Source organism: Atta colombica, unplaced genomic scaffold, assembly GCF_001594045.1.
Source record: "Atta colombica isolate Treedump-2 unplaced genomic scaffold, Acol1.0 scaffold126, whole genome shotgun sequence".
Classification (NCBI taxonomy): Eukaryota; Metazoa; Arthropoda; class Insecta; order Hymenoptera; family Formicidae; genus Atta; species Atta colombica.
Genome location: NW_017259213.1, coordinates 7,392,131 through 7,412,189, shown reverse-complemented (window position 1 = coordinate 7,412,189; position 20,059 = coordinate 7,392,131). Strand labels below are relative to the sequence as shown.

Sequence of the window (20,059 nt, the reverse complement as noted above, 5' to 3'; positions counted from 1 at the left end):
ATTTAAGTGTCAAATGTGTTCACCAACGTGGAAAACGATTCTCTTGGAATACCATTTGCATATATTTATTTAGGATTCAATGAGTGCAACGATTACCTTTGTATCATGCTGTTCTAACGAATTGAAATTTTTCTTTTTTTTTTTTTTTGAGAATTGTACATTACTTAGGACCGATTGTACAAACTTTACTTACTTTAGGTTTGTTCGCGTCTCATGTTTCAGCATGTTCCAATGTGCTCTTCTATGAGCACTTCAATGAGCGTGTTAGAGTTAGTAAATGCTACAATAGGAGCATTTTAGAGCATGTTAGAACATGCAACGCGAACAAACCTAACCCTTTTGATTTTAAGTAATAAAATTCTTTCTGTCTCTCTCATTTTGGCTTTAAAACAAAACAGATAAAGTTTTAAATCTCACTTAAAATCAAAGTGACATTGATGCAACTGGGCCTTAATAAATTTAGTCTTTAAAATTAATCTATCTACGAATGTACTGTCATATATTGTATTGTCACATATTAAAAAAAAGATGAAACTGATAGAGAAACTTGATACGATAGATATTTATTTAATAGCAGCTATTTTTTAATTTCTCTCATATCACTGTTTTAAAAATAACATCAGTAATTATTTGTAAGACTTAAAAATTAAAGGGCTGATCAAAAAATAATTCTGCCTTAAAGTATACATATCTTATAACATAGTTCTTAATATTAATAAGAATTATTTATGTGCGAAAGAATTTATATGTGATTTATATGTGATTTTCGTATATTAGTATACACTACATTTTGAAATTTTGAAAAATATACACATTGAATAAAGACAATATTCGATAAATAAACATTAAGACCATGAACTACTTAACTAGTTACAACATATATTAATTACTCGTAAAAAAGATTAATTATAAAGAGCTATGAATCAGTTTATGATGTGTTATCCACATACAATATCTTTCTCACATATTTTAAATATGTCGAGTCGACAATTCTTGTGACTTATTCCTGTGGAGCCATTGCTCTGGCTTGAGCTTTAACACGCTTTTCATATTCCAAACGATTTTGGCTGCAAAAGAAATCTCCAATTATTCTTCAGATTACTATTGTTCATAATATGAACATGTCTCATAAATACCAATATATTGTATAAGCTTCGGCTTGAGCTGGATCTTTCACATTTGGCTCGTTCAATAAATCCTGAATACCAAGGAGGATTTGCTTAATTGTGATAGCTGGTCGCCAGTCTTTCTCTTCATCCAAAAGCGACAAACACACAGTGCCTGATGGATAAACGTTTGGATGGAATAGAGGAGGTTCAAATTTACATTTTGGTGGGCTTGAAGGATAGTCATCTTTGAAAATCATACGTAACTTGTACAGGCCACCCTCCCAAGGAGTCTGCAAAATTGCAAATTTAATACGAATATTTGTCACCTACATTTGAAAGAAATTGACTTACAGATTTCTTTCCAGGTATCGCACATTCCCAACTCATCAAGTTAAGGGAACCGTCTGGATTTTTTGTTGGTCTAGCTACAAATCCCTACAAATAGTTCTTATATTATTTACAGGAAAAATTCAAATATATACACAAAATTTTAAACAATTTTAAACACAACACTAAAATAAATTTCTCTAAAATTTCATGATAATTCAGTCTTACTGTTAAATATTATACATTAATTACAGACCAATTAGTTTGATTCTTTCTACAAATAAGATAAAAATTGCTTATACAAATAAAAATGTTGGTTATGATAAAACAAATAAAGTTTAACATAGATTCCCGCTTTTAAGATGTGTGAAATGCCATGCGGGTGATACAGGGCCATTGTTTACAATCGCGACGAGTAACGACGGAGTAACGTGATCAGTGTTCTGCCCTGCCGATTCTATGGCGCACTAAGCGGGAAACCGATGGCGCGTTCCCGCGGGAAAGCATACAACGAGGAACAGAAACTCACGAACGGATGATCCTTCCTCCATGCTTTACGCTCCTCAGCGAGCCTGGCTATCGCTATCCCTGACATTGGGCCTTCGACGATGCGGCAATTTTCTAGAAAACACTCGCGGTTGGACGACGCAAAACAGCGTCCTACGTTCTCTCGATCACGTCGTCCCGATGTGCCTTCGCTTGCAGTCCTGCCACGGAATTTGAATACCGCCGATGCCAGCCGACGCCGACAGGCGAATCCGTAAAATGCGCTTTTCTTGAGGGTGCACAGTGCAACCGTCGTCGTTGTTAACCAGATAGAGGGTTACACACCGATCGCGTTCATAAAAGCGCCACGAATTCATTCGCGTGCGTATGATCAGAAATTTGCGAGAAGGTTTTTTAGGGGATAAACTGACATTTAATGGCGAAAACTCGATCGATAAAGAAGATTCATTTTTTTGGACTAAATATACAGACACGAACAAATAGCGTGGATTAAAAACTTGTCCAATTCGCTGATTCGCTAGTCCAATATTTCATCGAATGTGGCTCGTAATTTGAAAATCTAATGCGTACATTTGTGCAGATTAGATTTGAATCATTTAAAGCAGTTTAAGAAGCAAAAAATAGATTTATGAATTTTATGATTCAAATTTAACGTAATTATGAAAAATAAATTAATTTGTTCATATTACGTATTGAACAATTTTTACACTAAATAATCACTTTCAATTAACTTTTGAATGAATCATAGTTGAATTAAACATAGGTTTAAACATAGGTATTGCGGTAATATTATTATTAAACATAGTTGTATCACACATCATACTTACATTATACTCACATTTTATTTTTATAAATAAATTTTTTCTATGGATATTTTCTTGTTAAGATTTGACAAACTAATTTATTAGAATTAAATTGTCGTGATCGAACTTTTTAATATTTTTTCAATTATTTATTTTTACATTGTTTTAATTTTTAATTTATTCATTAAAAATTGTCACTAAAAATTGTCACTAGAAAATGTTGAATAACTCGATTCTAATCATATTCAACGTAAATTTCTTATTTAATGCAAAAAGCTACTTTCACATACACGATGATGTTTTTAAAATTGAATATTATAATGTCTGATCCGAATTGAAATTACGGTAATATATAATATATTTATTAACTACAGACAATAAAAAATGCCACAAATTTAATAATATTATCGCAAATATCTTTATGTTTTGCAATTGCTTTTAAAAATCCGAAACTTGTAATAATGAGATGTATAATGTCCGTTTACCGGCTGACGTTGTTCACTGTTTGAAAAATGTATTATCGCAATATGTATACTGCATGAGTATAAATCGCATCTCCACAACTGTTATCGCATAATATGTTCATTACATGTTAAGCCGTTTAAGTTATCCACCTGCTGACACGTCGAATACAACATCTATTTTCTCATTAGCAGCACTGCTATTCTTGATACGACACCTATCGCGTTAACGCATGTGATACGAGTGCGTCGTTAGGTTGACACCTATCGTGTTAAAAACAAAAAGTGCTGAGTGATACAAAAATTCCATTATATATCCTTTATAAATTACTGTTTGTTTGTGCGAACAACTCGTCAACGTTGATACTTATTTACTGTATCTTAACATTTCATGAGAATGATAGTGCAACGAACTTTTCTGTGAGTATTTACTTTTACTTTCTTCTTATGATTTAACATTGCGCGGATTTTATTATAATTTTTAAATCAATTTTGCAACGGCTTCTCCAAAGTCTTGTAAAAGATTTTTATAAGATATCGATCGATTATTGACAGCACATCAATTATTATGACTTATAAATTCATGAAATTTTAAGTAAGTCATTAGCGTTAAAGATTTTATGATACATTCAATATAAATATCTATTAAAAAATATAATTTGCCAAGAAATTAATATTTTTACTGTATTTAAAAACTGTCACATTTATTTTCATTGATTTAGGTTTATAAACAAATACTATTTTGTATGGATAATTATGTGTTGTAATTAGAAGAAGGCGTGATTGTTATATTGATTAAGATTCCTGTTCATTCATTATTACTATCTTCAATTACGATGTTAAAAACGAGAAAGCACAAAATAAATATTTTTGAATATTATATTTGATATTATTATTCAATTATATTTGAATAGAAATATTTTTCAATAAAACAACATTTTCAATTGACAGAATAGACTTATAAAATGTCTCAAAAACTATCTTCTTATTTCAAGAAGAAATTAACAAAACAAAAGGAGAGTTTTTAGTATATTTTACAAGTCGATTCTATAGATTGTAAGTTTTGTTTTATTGAAATATATTTTCATTAATATACTTTGCAAGAATTTTATTGTGAATTTTCTTCTAATAATCACAATCTGAGATCTAGTATAGTAAAGGAGCCTTAAATTTGTAAAGTTCTTCATATGAAGGAAGGTTCACCGTTAAGCGGAGAGATAACTGTAACGATGATTTACACAATATTTAGTATCAACGCGACAATGTTACGACAATCAAAAACAAGGCGAAGACATTTGCATTGTATAATTTGTTCATTAAGGATAGTTAAGCTGTTAAAATTGAATTGTTTGGAAAGCGGCGGCTAATCAATCGTGAAAGTGTTTCAAACTGATAAGTTAAAACGATCGCGGTGCGCATCAAAAGCTAGGAAGACAAATACGAAATATTAAATTATGTACGTGAGACAGTTTAATGCTGGCGAATATAATGGTACATCGGTCTTGTTATCGTCTTGCGCAAATAACGAAGCTACCAAGTAATAAAGATTATAAATCTCACAGCTAGCCTATCGTGCACCATCTATTTACTTCCGTCGCACGTCTTTACGAGAGTCCACGAATTGTGTAATATTGTTAAACAAACTATTATTTTATCAAATAGGATAAATTATGTCTCTACGCGATCACGCATAGTTTAAATATGATGAGCGCAAGAAGCTAGTTTTGATATCATGAAGAAGCATATCTAACGTTCGCGAGATAACTTCGTATTGTAATTTGATATCTTCCTACACAATTAAATCGTTTTATTTATAGATTCGCGTTCTTAATATATGTACATTTTTCACGTGGCTTTACGAAAGATGACGAGATTTGTTATCATCCACGAGTCAATATTCATTCCGAATGTGACTTTACGGAAAGTCAACAACGTCTCGTCTGTTTTAACGGCTTTAAAGATGAATGGAGAGCAAGGTAATACTAAGAACTAAATCTAAAATATAAACTTTTTATAAATATCGAGTTAATATTGTTGATTTCTTGACGCAAAATTAAAATTTATCTAAAGGCTTGCAGAAACATTGTTGTAACATTTGCACTGTTATTGCAATATTGTTGAAACATTACAATATCGCTGCATTATCAGAATGATCTGTGCTGTATAAGTTTAATATTATAATTTTAAAAAGATAAAGCGTTTTTAAAAAAGTAAAATAATATTTTTAGGGTTAAAGATGTGCAAGTACTTATTCTTTGCGTATGGCCGAAGGCAACGTTTGATCCGCAAGAGATTCTACGGGGATTCACATTTTTACGAAAGTTAATAATCGCGAACAGTAACTTAACTCAATTATCAACTGCATTTCCAAACGAGATGCAATTTCTGGAGGTAGAAAATGCTTGCCAAATGGACAGCAAGCGAAAACTTTGTCTATACTTCATTAAAGTTGCTTATTCGAATTTTCATGGACAATAAGTGGGACAGTTTTAACATTACTTTATCAAAGAATAGGATACAAGTTCAGCAAACTGTCTTGGAAGACATTGATCATGAAAATTCGTTTTTATCATGAGATTATATTTTGCGTGCTTTATCTTGAAAGTAAAGTATTTATGAAAGCTTGGAGGAAATGTTTATATTAATTAATAGAAAATCAATGTGATCGGCACCAAACTGTATTTACTACCGAACGATGCGTTCTCTAATCTGCGGACTTTGAGATGCCTCGACTTAAGAAACAATGCTCTCGAAGAGATCAATATTACGGTTTTTGATGTACCTACGTTAAAAGATATCTATCTGACCGGTAAGAATAATTCGATAAAATTTTGTGCAAAACAAATTTGTTAAATAAATAAGTTATGATTTAAGAAAATCTGGCAAATTAAAATTATACTATATTTTTTGTGAAATACTTCTATCTTTTGTGTAGTATTTCTATAATGCTAAATTTTTTTACGTGATTAATGAATTGTTTAATCAAAATTGCATTCGATTGATGCGCGATGCGATGGTGGATAATTAATGAAGATGTACTGACGAAGGTAATCCATTGAGATGTACGGAAGATGTAGCGTGGATTTTGGACTCTAGTGAAGGATCAGCCGCGAGTAAAGTCGTCGACAAAGACAAATTACTTTGTGCTACACCGCATGATGGAAGACCGCTTGTCCCGGTTGTCAAGATAATCGTGGTAACGAGAAAATGCATCTTCTTCTTGTAATTGATGATTAAACAGATCTTGAGTTCCCCGCTAAATCAATCTGATTTTCAGACATTGAAGGAGGAATGCAAAGAGACTGTTTGCGATTGCGAATTGATTTATGTTACACCTCCAGGCGAACTTACGCAAAGACAGCTTATAGTTTTTATTTCAGTCAATTGTAGTTATCGTGGTCTAACAGAAATGCCTGAATTTTTACCCACAGATACAAACATTCTTCATCTAAGTGGAAATAAGGTCGTTTATATTTACATAATTCTCGCCCCTTAAACAATAATTTTTACAGACGCGTCATGAAATAGTTATGAAGTAGAATTATAAAATGTTACAAATATGAGATTCAGATATTTATAATAGATATTTATAATTTCAAAGTAACTTATAAAACATCAAATTAGTCTATAAATTTATTAATATTTTTAAAGAAAAAATATATTTTTTTATTCAAATTTTTAAAGAGTAAATAATATATATTTGCAAAGAATAAATATAACATATTGAAAATTATTTCCCTTTAGTTTTCTTATATAATGCACTTTTCATATATCTATATATTATAATGATTTACATATTAGATACAGTGGTTAAAATACTTTGCTACTACTAATCTGGTCTGTTGTTTACTATAGATCAAGGACCTAACTCCGCTTGCGACAAATCCCGCTTACAAGTCCCTGTTAGACCTCTACATAGACGATAATCTGGTAGAATCTATCGCTCGCTTAGAAGGATCAGACTGGTTGGACCATTTCCGACGCCTTAATCTTCGAGGGAATAAACTTACCGATGTTAGTTTGCCGTGTCAAAGTTATCAGATGTCACGTAAGCAAACAATCCGTTTCATTTAACGGATGTCGGAATATGGAAAAACTGTTTGATTTCGTGCAGCACGGTAGATGATTAAGAATTAAGATGTGCGATTTAGAGAGATTATAAAATATCATGCGCTGTTTTTTATATCACCATAGTTGTTATTTCATCATTGTATAAAATCACAAATACAATTTATGATTCTTTAGTTTGCGTTTTTTATTAGTTGCCTACTTACGCTCTGGAGGATGCATTGCTGCACAATAGAAATGCAGCTAATCTGTATCTCGGCAATAATTCATGGACGTGCGACTGTCACTTTACACCGGGCTTTCAGGTTATAAAATTTAATTAATAATATACAGGATGTCGCAAAAATTTATAATTCAAAGTACTATAGCAAGTTCTCAAAAATTAAGTAAAAAAGTTATTTGTAAATTTTATTTTTATGATAATAAGGGTTTAAATATAGTCAATTGCATATGTTCAGATGAGAAATTATTGCTTAAAATAAAAATTTACAAATAACTTGTTTTTACTTAATTTTCGAAAATTTTCTTGCTACTTATATATTTTGAGTCAAAAATTTTGGGACACAGTATATTATATATAGAGTTTTTACATACATGTTTTTAAATTAATTGCCAATAATATTAGCATAATTACACCATTTTGTACAAGTAAATTCCATAGTCTTCAATCATATAAAATTCTTAAAAGATCATTAAAATATATATAGATAAGGAAATATAAAAAAAATAATATTAAATTTAATTTTAATTTTCAATATTCTATTTACATTTTTTTTTTGAATTTCTTACTTGTAATTTAAAAAAGATCTTAAATGATCTACTGATCAGAACTTAATCATTATTAATTTAATCATATGATTTTATTTAACATTTTTTATAGGATCTTCTGATCAGGCATCCAAATATAATAAAAGACATCAATGACATAAGATGCGCGTTTACGAGTGACAACGATAATTCAAACAAACAGGTAACTACTGCATGTATTTTTTATCAAGTCAGATTGAAACGCAGACGCATGAATAATGCAATTAAAATGCAATTGCCTGCTTTAACATAATAAAATGACTCTCACAGATTCGTGATCTTACGCGGACAGAGATCTGCATTTTACCAGACGAAGACTCTTGGCTTCATCCCCTCGATATCTTGAACATCATATTGGCGTCATTAATATTCCTCGTGCTTGGCAAGCTTTTGTATGATTATTGGTCTTTTAAGAAAACCGGAAAGCTACCTTGGATAGTCGCCAAAATACCATGACAGCGATACAAGTACCTCTTGCAAAAGAGTGTTTGAACGATCGAGTGTTTGATCATTAAAAGTAGCAATGAAAATTGTAATGAAGGGATGAATATACCTGCATTAAAATATTTTTTTATTTACAAAATCTCTTTTTTCTGTAAATTCAGTATACTAATCTTAAATATAATTAAAGTAATAAAGTTTTCTGCGCGCGCTCTTTTGTGTGTGTGTGTGTGTGTGTGTGTGTGTGTGTGTGTGTGTGTGTGTGAGACATAGGTTGTAAATACTAAATAAAGACAAGATACAAATGTTTATTAAGATCAATTAAAAAATTTCAACATATAAAATTTCCAAAAACTATTTGTATACATTTTTAATTTTATTATCAAAGATAAACCGAAAGAGTAAGCAGTACATTATATCGTAATAATTGATTTTTGAACTTTTTGAACATGTTGATTATTGCTTCTCACAAATATATTTCTGATATAGATTTTCAGCAGCAGCAATTTTAGCGCTATCTATTCTTAATCCTTGTCCTATAAATAAATAATAAAATATGTCACATTACTCTAATAAGTATTTAAGAAAATTGATTATATAAAAAATGGTATAAAAATTATGTTAAGCTTTTTCTAAAATGTAAAATATTTTTTTCAATATTACAAACAAAATAATAAATTAATTCTGTATGTGATAAAATTTAAAAGAATGATTTAATGATTCTTTTTATTATTAAATAACTTAGAATAATAAAATATATAAAATTGTAGACTCCTTTAAATATTATATTTTTAACCAGATTATAACAAATGAGAAAATAACATACCAACTCCGACATGATCTAAAGCCGCACATTGAGCTGTGTATGTAAATCCTTGATGTGTTGTTGTATTGCCAATAGTATACTTCGGAATAGATTCTCCTTTCTCGAGACAAAATTTGTAGAGTTTTTGCGACGCGTTCTTCAATTCGCCTTTAAGTTCTATTATCTCTAACATCCTGACACAAAGAGATTGCGTCAAATTCTACTTTACATAAAGTCGATTGTTTTTCGAGCGATGCTCCGGTAAGTTTTATATCGTAATCTATATCCTAATTTTTCTTATATTTTTGCACCATTAAACTTACTCTTCCCTCGAGAAATCTAATAATCCACCAACAGATTTCGAGCCATCCATCTGACGCACGGCTATCATCCACAATATTTTTGCTGCCCATTCATTTTTGGCCAGATCTTTGGTCGCGGCACACGACATTGCTGGCACATTATCCAAACTATGTTTAACAACGTGTAAAGAAGCACTTGCAACATTTTATATGTCGGATTTATGAATGACAAATAAAAGTTATGAAAATTGTCGTTAAAGTATGTATAATTGCTGGAAATAATCCGGTGTTGTTGAATAAAAAAATAATACTTAACATGTATGTGTGAGTGTGTGCATATGATGTGATAATATTCCTTGTAATCTGTTTATACGAAGTATTTACCGCGAAATCCACACAAGTCACCATTTATCACATACAGATTCGGTTTTGATTTACACTTGTATGTGATTGGCACTTCACACTGCTTTGCATATTCTTCAAGGATAATAAAAGGTGAACGAAGATTTGCAACACTGATCTATATTATTTAAACGTTTATATTATTAAAGTGTAATTTTAAATAAATCAGATTTATATTTAAGAATCTTATTGTTGGATAAAAAAATAAAATTAAGAAATATTTTTTATCTATAAGCTTCTTCTGCTCCAAAAAGTCTACGTTGCAATATTTCATCCGTCTTATTTAATTCAACTATATTATGCTTAAATAACGTAAATATGTTAATGTTAGTTTTTAATTACTTTTTCATCGCTTTTATCAGATTTGTCATCATTGTTGCCTGTCAATGAATGATTTCTGTCGACGCTTAGCCCCATTTCTGAATCATCTGAGACGTGATTAAAGCAACATTTATTGTTTACATAATTAAAAGTGAAATAAATTTTATACTTTCTATCTCATCATGATATTTACACAGTGCATTATTAGTTATGTTTGTCCATCCTTCCAAACTATTTACTTCACCCACTGCTTTCATTAATCCTAAATTACAAATATAATAATTTATTAAAACAAGCGGTTTTATAAATTTTTGCTCACGTTTACGAATTTGTAAAATATATTTTTTTCTAACTTATTCCGTGTCATACTCACTTTCCTCCGAACTCATATTGATTGCTTCGTCAATGTTATCCTTTATATTAGTATTTAATTCCTCTTCGAAATTGTGACATTTATTTATCGAGTTTGTTTTGAAATGTTCAACAATCTCGTCGACTCTTAAAGGTGAATTCAAATTATGTTCCTGATAGGGGTGTTTCTTTTCGCACTGAATAGATTGTTCATTACAATGTTGAGACTCTAAATCCACTTGCTTTTCGTGAATATTCTGCACTTTCAATTGCATTTCAACATTCTCGGTGACTTCACAATGTTCTGAAATCTTGGAGGACAAGGTACATCATTTTTTTAAATTTAATACGGCAAGCAATGACAGCGTGTAACAATAAGTAGGAAATATGCGGGAAGCTACGTACATTTGTTTCTTCGGCAAACGATTCTATGTCGGACACCATCGAAATCGTCGCGTTAGATTCCCGGGAATCCGGTGTGTGAAACGAGCTGGACGTGTCTGTAATATTGAGTGAGTCAGATCTTGAACTAGCACAAATTAGATAATGTCGCGATGTAAATTTTAAATTCAGAATTAAAATTTCTAAAATCCACTTAAAAGTACATGAAAAATTATTATGCATAATTTGACAAATAAAATTTTCTCTCTCTCTCTCTCTCTCTCTCTCTCTCTCTCTCTCTCTCTCTCTGCAAATTATAATCGAAGGTGTGGATGCAGCAAATTTAGCAAATGAGCTTACGCATCAGATTACGTCGCAAATTTCCGAATAAACACTCTTTAATCATTAAACGATTGACAAAATCAAGTAAATGAAGGATTATTCCAGATAACAATTTGGTCAATAAGTCCGGCACGTAATTGAAAGGATAAATGAATGTAGGTCATGCGTAAACTATACATTTCTATGAAAGATAAATCTTCCTCGTGAATAAATTACTTGTGTGTTTCCCATTATATCATGTATACCATTAATTTAATAACGTGATAATTACAATGAGGTTAGCCGAGTGCACGAATAAATGCAGGCTATTTGCATAATTGGATCACGCTATTGTAACCATTAATTTAAAGCTTAAGCTCGTTATTTTAAACATGTTGAATCGTAAAACATGTTAAACTGAGTATATACTAAAATTCTCCGAGCTTGTTTGCCTGTCATGCACGTGCATGGAAAAATTGCTTTCCGGTTTCGAAGAAATATCGCATACCATTTCCCTGAGTGCAAGGCGTTCTAAGCTGCTGCAGCAGATCCTCCGCTCGTTCGATCACTGTTTCCATCTCGCAGAGAAGCGGTGCCGCATTCGGAAATCGCCGCGTGATCGTGTCCCAAATGACCTCGGCATCCTCGACACCGTGCAGCGATCTCGGTGGTTCCAGCTTGCCGTGTATCGCCGTATCAGTGAACGATGCGCTCCCACTGGACATTCGAGGATCCTGTCTTTTCGCGAATCTGTCCGCGATGTAATGAATATTTCATTGAGAACAACGCGATAAATCTGCTGGGTTGTAGGCGAGCGATTTTACGTTTTTCATGGACAGAAAATTGACGGATGGAAGATGTCAAGAGGCAAACAACGTAAGAGCGCGATGTCATCCTGATGGCGATCAACCGTGCGTGTCTTCCGCAGTATACATTTTTTTGGATTACGTGAATAAAGGTAAGACAGATTGCTGTTATCGATAGTCAAAAAAATAGAGACATTTGTACTGAAAACTTAAAAATAAAATTATATTCAATTTTGAATATAATTCAAAATTGCTGCTTTTATTACAAAGCGATCGCTTTGCATTTTGAAATTATTTTTGTTTACAATAGATATCAAAATATATATTCTATATCAATACATAAAATATAGAATCATGTAATATGTGGCATGGTTAAAAATCTATTCATAATCTTGGAAAATAAGTAAAACAATAACTTGTAAAAAAGAACTTATCAACATTCTAATGATGCTTTTATAAAAAAATTTGCAGCAAGATCTTTCTTTAAGGAAATAGATGCTATATTCTTATCTACATTTTTTTGAAAATTTTTTTCTTCCGAAGCATTTCTTGATAAAAATTAAAAATAAAACATCTTTTTCATTATTTTTACTGTAATTAATGTTATTCTTATAAAATTTGTATATTGAAAATGAAGTTTCACAAATCATCTCGAAGACAAACAAGAAATCGCATGAAAATTTAACGAGGCATTGCAATATAATGTGAATTAATAAACTTAAATTATAAGTAGAGAGAATATGAATAACGTTCTTTCTCAAGGGATTGCGAGTCCCTACAATCGTTTTAACGAAGAGTTTATCGAGGAGAATTGACCTAAATATCAAAAGTTTCTAGACTTTTACACAGTATAATGAGAAAAAGGAAACGCAGGAAACTTCTTTTAGCAAAAATTACAATTATGTTAAAAAATTTTTTTATCTTCATTTTTTTATAGATGTTTCTTAAATTTATTTCTGAAATTTATTTATTCTGTTAACTATATTTTTCTCAGTAAATATTACTATAAATTTAAATTATTATTTACTTAAAAAATAAGAATTTTTGAAAATAAGAGAGATATAGTTTGTGAAAATCTGTATATGTTCTAACAATAATCCTTCTAATTGTAGTCATTGTTCATTGTACAAGTTTATGTAGAACAAAAACTTTGGACACTATGTCTCTGAATTATATGTCTTCATGAATATACATAAATGTATATACATAAAACTCGGAGAGAAAGTTATATTTCTGAGAAAGAACGAAACGATAAATTGATTAATAATGCATTTCCCACGGCTGGTCTGCTGGGTTTCTTTAACGCGATGGTATTTTATTAAAATTATAAACACGGGATTACAATACATCGTGTAACGCGTAATACTTGCTTAAAAACGTCGTTGAATCAAGGCCTCTTTGATTCAAAACTCTTTACCATTCACTTTTTTTTAGCTACGTATGTGCGAGCCAGTTTGTGCTACGGCATTTTTTTTCCTTTTTTTTATGTTATTTTTTTTCGTGTACGTTCTTACATACATGCATAATACTATAGTTTCGTAATCGTAGGACGCATTCTCGATTGAGCGCGACGTGGAGTCGAGTCGTCGTACCGTATAAATCCCATGATGACTACACGCTCGATAGTAGATTTTAGATTCATATATCCGTCGGAGAAATTAAACTCGATGTTGATCCGCCTCGGTTACGGTGACGACAGGAACGACTTTCCGTGGGTGCTTTTAAAGGCCGGGTCATATCAACGTCTTGGTGCCGGGAAGATACCAGGGAAATAGGTAATATAAATCGTCGTTCCCTTGTGAATAGAAAACGATGCGTCCCACAATGTTTATTACGTCGGTTTCCGTCGTCGAAGGACTTGCGCTTTTACTTATTTATAGACAGATTTATCGTGAACTGCGAGAAAACCACCGAGAATATATAAAAAATTTCGTGGGAAACGCTTCCTCTTCTTTTCTTATTTGACGGAATTTTACATAAATGGAAAATTGGAGAAAATTTCTTTTCAAAAGGAAGTCGTCTTGGTTACCCGTGAAAAGATGATTTCGCTACTTCAGTCTTGATTAGATAGTGATGGATGGTGTGACGCGCTTAAATTAATTTCGAACTTTCGATATGTTAGAGTAAATTTTAACATGTCTTTAATGTGGCAATCGCGCAGTTAACACATCGAGGAGCCTGGCGGGTGCACAGTTTCGCTTCTGATGCACACTACGTTTATTCGCTAGTACATTACTCGTTATCGGATTCCGTGTCTTATAGCATACAGAACGTTATATACTCGGACAGTTTTTCGTATTCGGGTAGAAAGAGACTTATAAAACTTTATGAATAAATAATAACTGCGGCAGTATTCGTTGGTAGGCGATGTCCTTATGTAATGAATTATTCACGGAGCAATTCATGAGACTGGCGAAAAAATATCTTAACGCGGCCGACATCTTTGCGGAAATTTTCAAATTGTGGCAAGAAGTGTACCTAAGTTTGCAAAAATACCATATCAAAATACCGCAATTGATTGCTAAAAATTGCAAGTATAACTCTTTTATTCAATTACTGTTCTTATATAAAATTTTCCAATTAATTGCTGTCTAAAATAATAAAGCTAGAAAACTTTTCAATTCGAAATAGATAGAAAAAATTGTAAATGTATGTAAAATCGAACCGCTTCTTATTATGACCATTTTCTACGTTTCTAAAAGATTAAAGGGAAGTATATAAAATTTTGCTTCGCCCTAATTTGATTACATCTTCTTAAGTATAATATAATAATATATTAAATTCTTATTTTTTTTTTGTCGACTTTATATCGCTTTTCTAGTTCACCATAAGTTTGTTTTAATCATTTTTACCAAATTTTCTATCAAAGTACGTATATTATGTCCGAAAAATCGCATCCCGAGCTTAGATCACATCTTTTTGATTCAATCGATGATCTAAAAATTACACGCTTGGCCACGTTAAGATATCGATGTCGCCAAAGAAGATTGCATTGGAAGGTCACGATCCATCTTCGGCGATGGGTTTTCGAGGATGCGCATATGCGAACGTGAAATTTACGCGAGAGATTTATTTCCGATTGTTGATACGCTTACTTCTATCACAGCATACAGACGTACGTTAGACGTGCTTTACCATACAGTGTCTACAATAGGCTAACGCATGGAGACTGCGTCCATTTGCTTAACGTTTCATTTGCTTAATAGGATTAACGATGTACATGCTCCTGTAGCATTCAATTAATTACGCGTAGACATCTACGTCTCATTCAAGCGTGTATCTCGATATCGAATCTAGATTGCTCAAGTAAATTATCTACATATATTATTCCATTCTTCTATAAATCACTTTAATAAAGTTCAAAATATCGAAAACTACAGATAGTATAAAAAAATAATTGTTGGTTCGACGTTGAATAGAATGAGATCGGCGACTCGATCATTGCATTGTAAAATATCATAGTTAAGAGAGATTGAGTTATTTATAATACAATATAATGCGTTATAATATAAGGATAGTTGTATCAGATTTGCTAGGTAATACGAATCAGATCGCAGTAAAACAATTTGTAAGGTGGGAATCGATTTATATCCAATTATCGAGTTTTTTTTTCATAACATTCGTTAAAGCCAATAATTTGATTCTGATCAAAATGTCACGGTGTTAAATTGCAAATATACGATGACCTTGATATTCAATTAAATCAGAAATAAAAATTATAAGTTAATACCTTTTAACGGTAAAAAAAAAACAGCCCAGTGCAGTCACCTTAATTTGGAACAATGCATCGCGACAACATAGTCCAAACCTACGGCCATAGATGATCTAATGAGAAAATCAGGTTAGACAGGTGTGAAGTGCGTGAGTCCAATAGTAACGATCATCAAGCTAGATCTTGCACAAATGTCAATGGCGTAACCCTCTTTAATCACGACTATTCCTTTTTATTAATTTTTTCTCCATGATCTCATGTCACAAGTGATGTTACCGATAAGTGCGAATTGTCGGAATGCGATCGAGATCAGAAGAGTACAAGCAATGTATACATTCGATCTTTACTGGCATGTCCGCGAATATCATACGAATGTCATTCACGGTGTCGTGACTATTCTCGTGTATGCTTTCCCGTCTATCGTCATTCATACGTAAGCTATCGTGAAACGCTTCTCTCGCGCTTTGACGCTCGCACCATCGTTCTATTCTCTTTTCCCTCCATCTTGTTACTTTTATCGTCATACTTATAGACGTTTACGACGTTTGCTCGATAACCGACAGAAAGTGCACTCAACGGAAACAGCGTATCCTACGTCTCTTAAAAGCATTGCGTAAACGCCAATTTTGCCGCTCTTCGTCCACTCGCGCGTATCTTTCGTTTTTTTTTCATTTTATTCCTAAATCGTGTATCTAAACCTACCATGATACTGCGGTGTTTATCGTAAATGCCATATACACGAGCGTACGAGGTGCGTTTACATCAACTTCACGATTCCTTTCTGAAAGATTAGGCAGGTGTCTAATGGTATCCATTCTTGCGATAAGCTCGACGGATATATATCATCCACCTCGGTCTAATAAGTCGAATTGCGATCTGTTTATTCAAGACAAGCCGATCGTTATGATTCGATTAGAGAACTTGACTACGTTTGCCATCAACCAAATGGCTACCAAGTACGTCTCGTGCGCTCGCTTCTATGCGCTTCGGATATATTCTACGGGATTTCGTACGATTACTGTGAAAGTATGTATACGTGTGTATGCGTGTGTACGCATGTAAGTCTCTGTCTCTGTGTGTGTGTGTGTGTGTGTGTGTGTGTTCCGTGTATGTGTATGTGTGCTTTTGGGATGGGAGTGTTTGGCTGCCGTACACTCCGGTCCGTTACTCAAGGGGGTTGATGGGAAGTGGAGGAGAGGGGCCCAGAGCGAGGTAGGCATTTAAAAATCATGACTATTCACACGGTGGTCTCAATATTGGCGATGGCGTATTGTCAACAAATACTATCCTTCCCGTAATTCTCCAGGTACATTTCCTGGGGTGTGGCTAAGTTGTAACGTCCACTCAGACGGCTCCCGGTCAAGCCGTTGTTGTGATGAGTATGATTCACGTGGAGATGATTGACGTTCAGAGCAACATTCTTCTTCTTCTTACGCGCCTTGTGCCGGTAGAGACAATATTTGAGACAACCAGTGGCCAACAGAAGGATTAAGAATATACCGAGAGCACCAGCGCCCACCGCAACGTAGAGCAGCGTCACTCCGAAACGGTACGAGCAATTGGCTTCTTCCTCGTCAAAGCCTGAGGGACAATGACGCACACCATCGCACCATAGGACAGAGCTGATGCATGCCTGAATCTCTGGACATCTAATAACAGAGATAGAGAGTTCCAATCAAATGATTTTATTTTGATTAAATTCTGACTTATATATTTCATAACCAATAAAAAACTGATTTTTTTTTATATATGGAAATTGCATTACGAACCTGTACGGGCAATCTTCCGTGGGCAATATGGCAAACGCATTAGCACCCACATTGGACGCGGTTGGCGAACGTTTGGAGATCGCGATCCACGTAACGGCGTAGAAACCTGGTTCTCGCTGAAGAAATTCCACGACGAAGCTACGGGAGTGTTGCGCCATCGCGACGCTCGCATTCACGGCACTATAATTCCAGCCACCTGAGAAGAAGTCGACAGTCCTGGCGGTGTCGACGCCACCCTCTGGACAGATTACACTGCGTTCTTTTGTATTTGCAGCTGAATAAACAACGATTCTATTCAGAGTTGTGCACTCTTCAACGTTGTCCAAGGTAATGCCGTAGCCGGCGGTTCTCAAATATAGGAAGTTAATACGCGCGTCTTCAGGCTCGATCAGCCACGGCTCATTCACGCATTGCGTCGCGGTGAGATCCTCTGTGTTTGTTAGAATCTCCTCCACTGCAGCCAGGCCGGGAATCACCCGCGGTAAAGGACTCCTGAGAGAAATCTCGCCGCTGGTGCCGCGCAATCGTCGCTCCTCGAGTCTCGTCGAACATCCGTGCTCATTCGATTCCGCGCCCACCGGGACGAAACGGTATTCTCCCTCAAAGAAGAAATCTCGGTAATCCTGGGTAACATTCATGAGCGTGATGATAAATCTGACCTCCACCACATTCGATGTCAGAGTCCGCACAACGATTCTCTCACTCACATTCGAGCACAGACAATCGCGAACCTAAAAGCAGAGGATTACAACGATTACGAAAAGAGGATTATATTATTTTATTTCGAAGATATTTGACTAATTAATTACTTAGAAATAAATTTTCCAGATTTTTATATTAATTCTTTTTAATTCTCTATAAATTAACTCTCTATAATTCTTTTTTTTTTTTTTAGGAAAGACTCTTAAAATGATTTTTTAATGAGAAAGGGAGAGCACGGCGATTTAGAAATTTTTTAATTAAAGAAGAAAAAAGATTTTGTTATGTCATACATACCAATTCGACTCCTTGCCAAGGATATTCAGCGACAATAAGATCCGCCATGCCGAATTTTTTAACATCCGCCATGCGTCTATCGCACGTCCATCGATTCACCAACGGGTCCACGTAAGACGCGCAATTCTTGCCACCGAAGGAGGCTCTGACGAAAGATAGCTCTATCCTGTGATCGGGCTCGGCCTCGAATCTGTACACGCAGCTCAGATTCTGCGACCCACCGCGACCGTAAAAGAACACGTTCTTCGGTGAGGCGAATTTTCCGGCGTTGGACGATAAGGAGGATGAGGATGAAGAAGAAGAGGAGGACGATAAAGACGACGTGGAAGACGTGGATGAAGCCGACGGCACCGAAGCGAATACATGATTACATGAGATGGCCTCGTGGACGAACTCGTAGCGCAGCACGAAACTTATTGGATATAGCGCGCTACCTTGGCGCAATATATGTTCCAGGGTGAGATCGCGGCCGGTCGACACGTAACTCTCCGCAAGGCTACACGGCCGCGTATGACGGCTGCTATTGCGCAGCAGACTGTGGTCGCAGAGTCGCGGTATGTCGTCCTTACAAAACTGTCCCATCAGCGTAACGTTCTGCGAAATTATTAAATATGGGATGTATCAGATAAGAAATCGTATTGTCACAAAATATCGCATACGAAAATGTGCAAAAATACTATAGTATATGTTACGTATATTATAAATTTTTTAAATATCTTATTTCCCTAGTATGCGATATTTTTCGAAAATAAGGTAAGAATGTTCAGTCGTATTGATATAATTTAACAAATTTGTCGCGTAACATATATTAATATGTACAGAATTTCTTTGGCGTTATATTGTCGAATAATTATATCCTTAGAATTCACAGAAGAAATTTCATAATTTCTCTTGCGAGATATTTAGATTATGTATTTCTTCTGTTCGTGGAATCAAAGCACTCTTTTCTGAATTTATATTTATATCTATATTACTTTACTAACAAAGTTACTTCAGTAACGAAGTTATATTACTTCAGTAACGAAGCAAGAAAGTTGCTAAGTAACAGACTTTGTAAAGGCGGGATACAATTTGGTACGTACTTTTCGGCTGAAAGTAAGTTTGTCCACTGTGATATCGCCATCCCATATCAGAAGCTTTGCATTGCAATCAGCGGCAGTGTCAATACTCGCAGCAGCTTCCACGCTGGCGGCATAATATTTAACGAATGATAACCAAACGATTTCATTGAGTTTCCCTTGGAAATGATAACGGCAAGTCGTGTTCGGTGGTAAAGAATGTTTCGGATTTTCCAGAATTCCCGACGAGTTCTCGTCACCGGATATATAAAAATCGCAGTTGTCATTTTCCTTCACAAAACTTCGAGACTT

The 20,059-nt window shown here is 33.9% G+C and overlaps 3 protein-coding genes across 3 annotated transcripts in view; 1 reads left to right on the top strand and 2 right to left on the bottom strand.

The window, feature by feature from the left end:
• Nucleotides 1–547: 547 nt before the first annotated feature.
• On the bottom strand, nt 548–12,131 carry LOC108694966. Its single transcript, XM_018204657.1, has 11 exons — nt 11,915–12,131; nt 11,110–11,204; nt 10,727–11,015; nt 10,495–10,615; nt 9,652–9,798; nt 9,350–9,522; nt 8,987–9,059; nt 1,966–2,251; nt 1,461–1,544; nt 1,137–1,399; nt 548–1,067 (listed from the first exon to the last, which is right to left on the bottom strand). The coding sequence occupies exons 1-11, from the start codon at nt 12,129–12,131 to the stop codon at nt 1,001–1,003; spliced, it is 1,815 nt and encodes a 604-aa protein (XP_018060146.1). The 3' UTR covers nt 548–1,000.
• Nucleotides 3,574–8,538, top strand: LOC108694969 (protein singed wings 2). The gene is made up of 10 exons (XM_018204660.1): nt 3,574–3,627; nt 5,025–5,183; nt 5,436–5,598; nt 5,860–6,016; nt 6,255–6,403; nt 6,485–6,670; nt 7,063–7,221; nt 7,470–7,580; nt 8,156–8,245; nt 8,353–8,538. The coding sequence occupies exons 1-10, from the start codon at nt 3,599–3,601 to the stop codon at nt 8,536–8,538; spliced, it is 1,389 nt and encodes a 462-aa protein (XP_018060149.1). The 5' UTR covers nt 3,574–3,598.
• A 4,872-nt stretch (nt 12,132–17,003) lies between the features above and the next one.
• Nucleotides 17,004–20,059, bottom strand: part of LOC108695035 — an 8,889-nt gene continuing 5,833 nt past the window's right edge. Inside the window, exons 6-9 of the mRNA XM_018204762.1 lie at nt 19,772–20,059; nt 18,690–19,283; nt 17,694–18,424; nt 17,004–17,573 (exon numbers count right to left, since the gene is read on the bottom strand). The exon at nt 19,772–20,059 is cut by the window's right edge and continues 10 nt beyond it. Coding sequence (XP_018060251.1) covers nt 17,198–17,573; nt 17,694–18,424; nt 18,690–19,283; nt 19,772–20,059 — 1,989 coding nt within the window. The 3' untranslated portion in view covers nt 17,004–17,197. The remainder of the gene's footprint in view (nt 17,574–17,693; nt 18,425–18,689; nt 19,284–19,771) is intronic.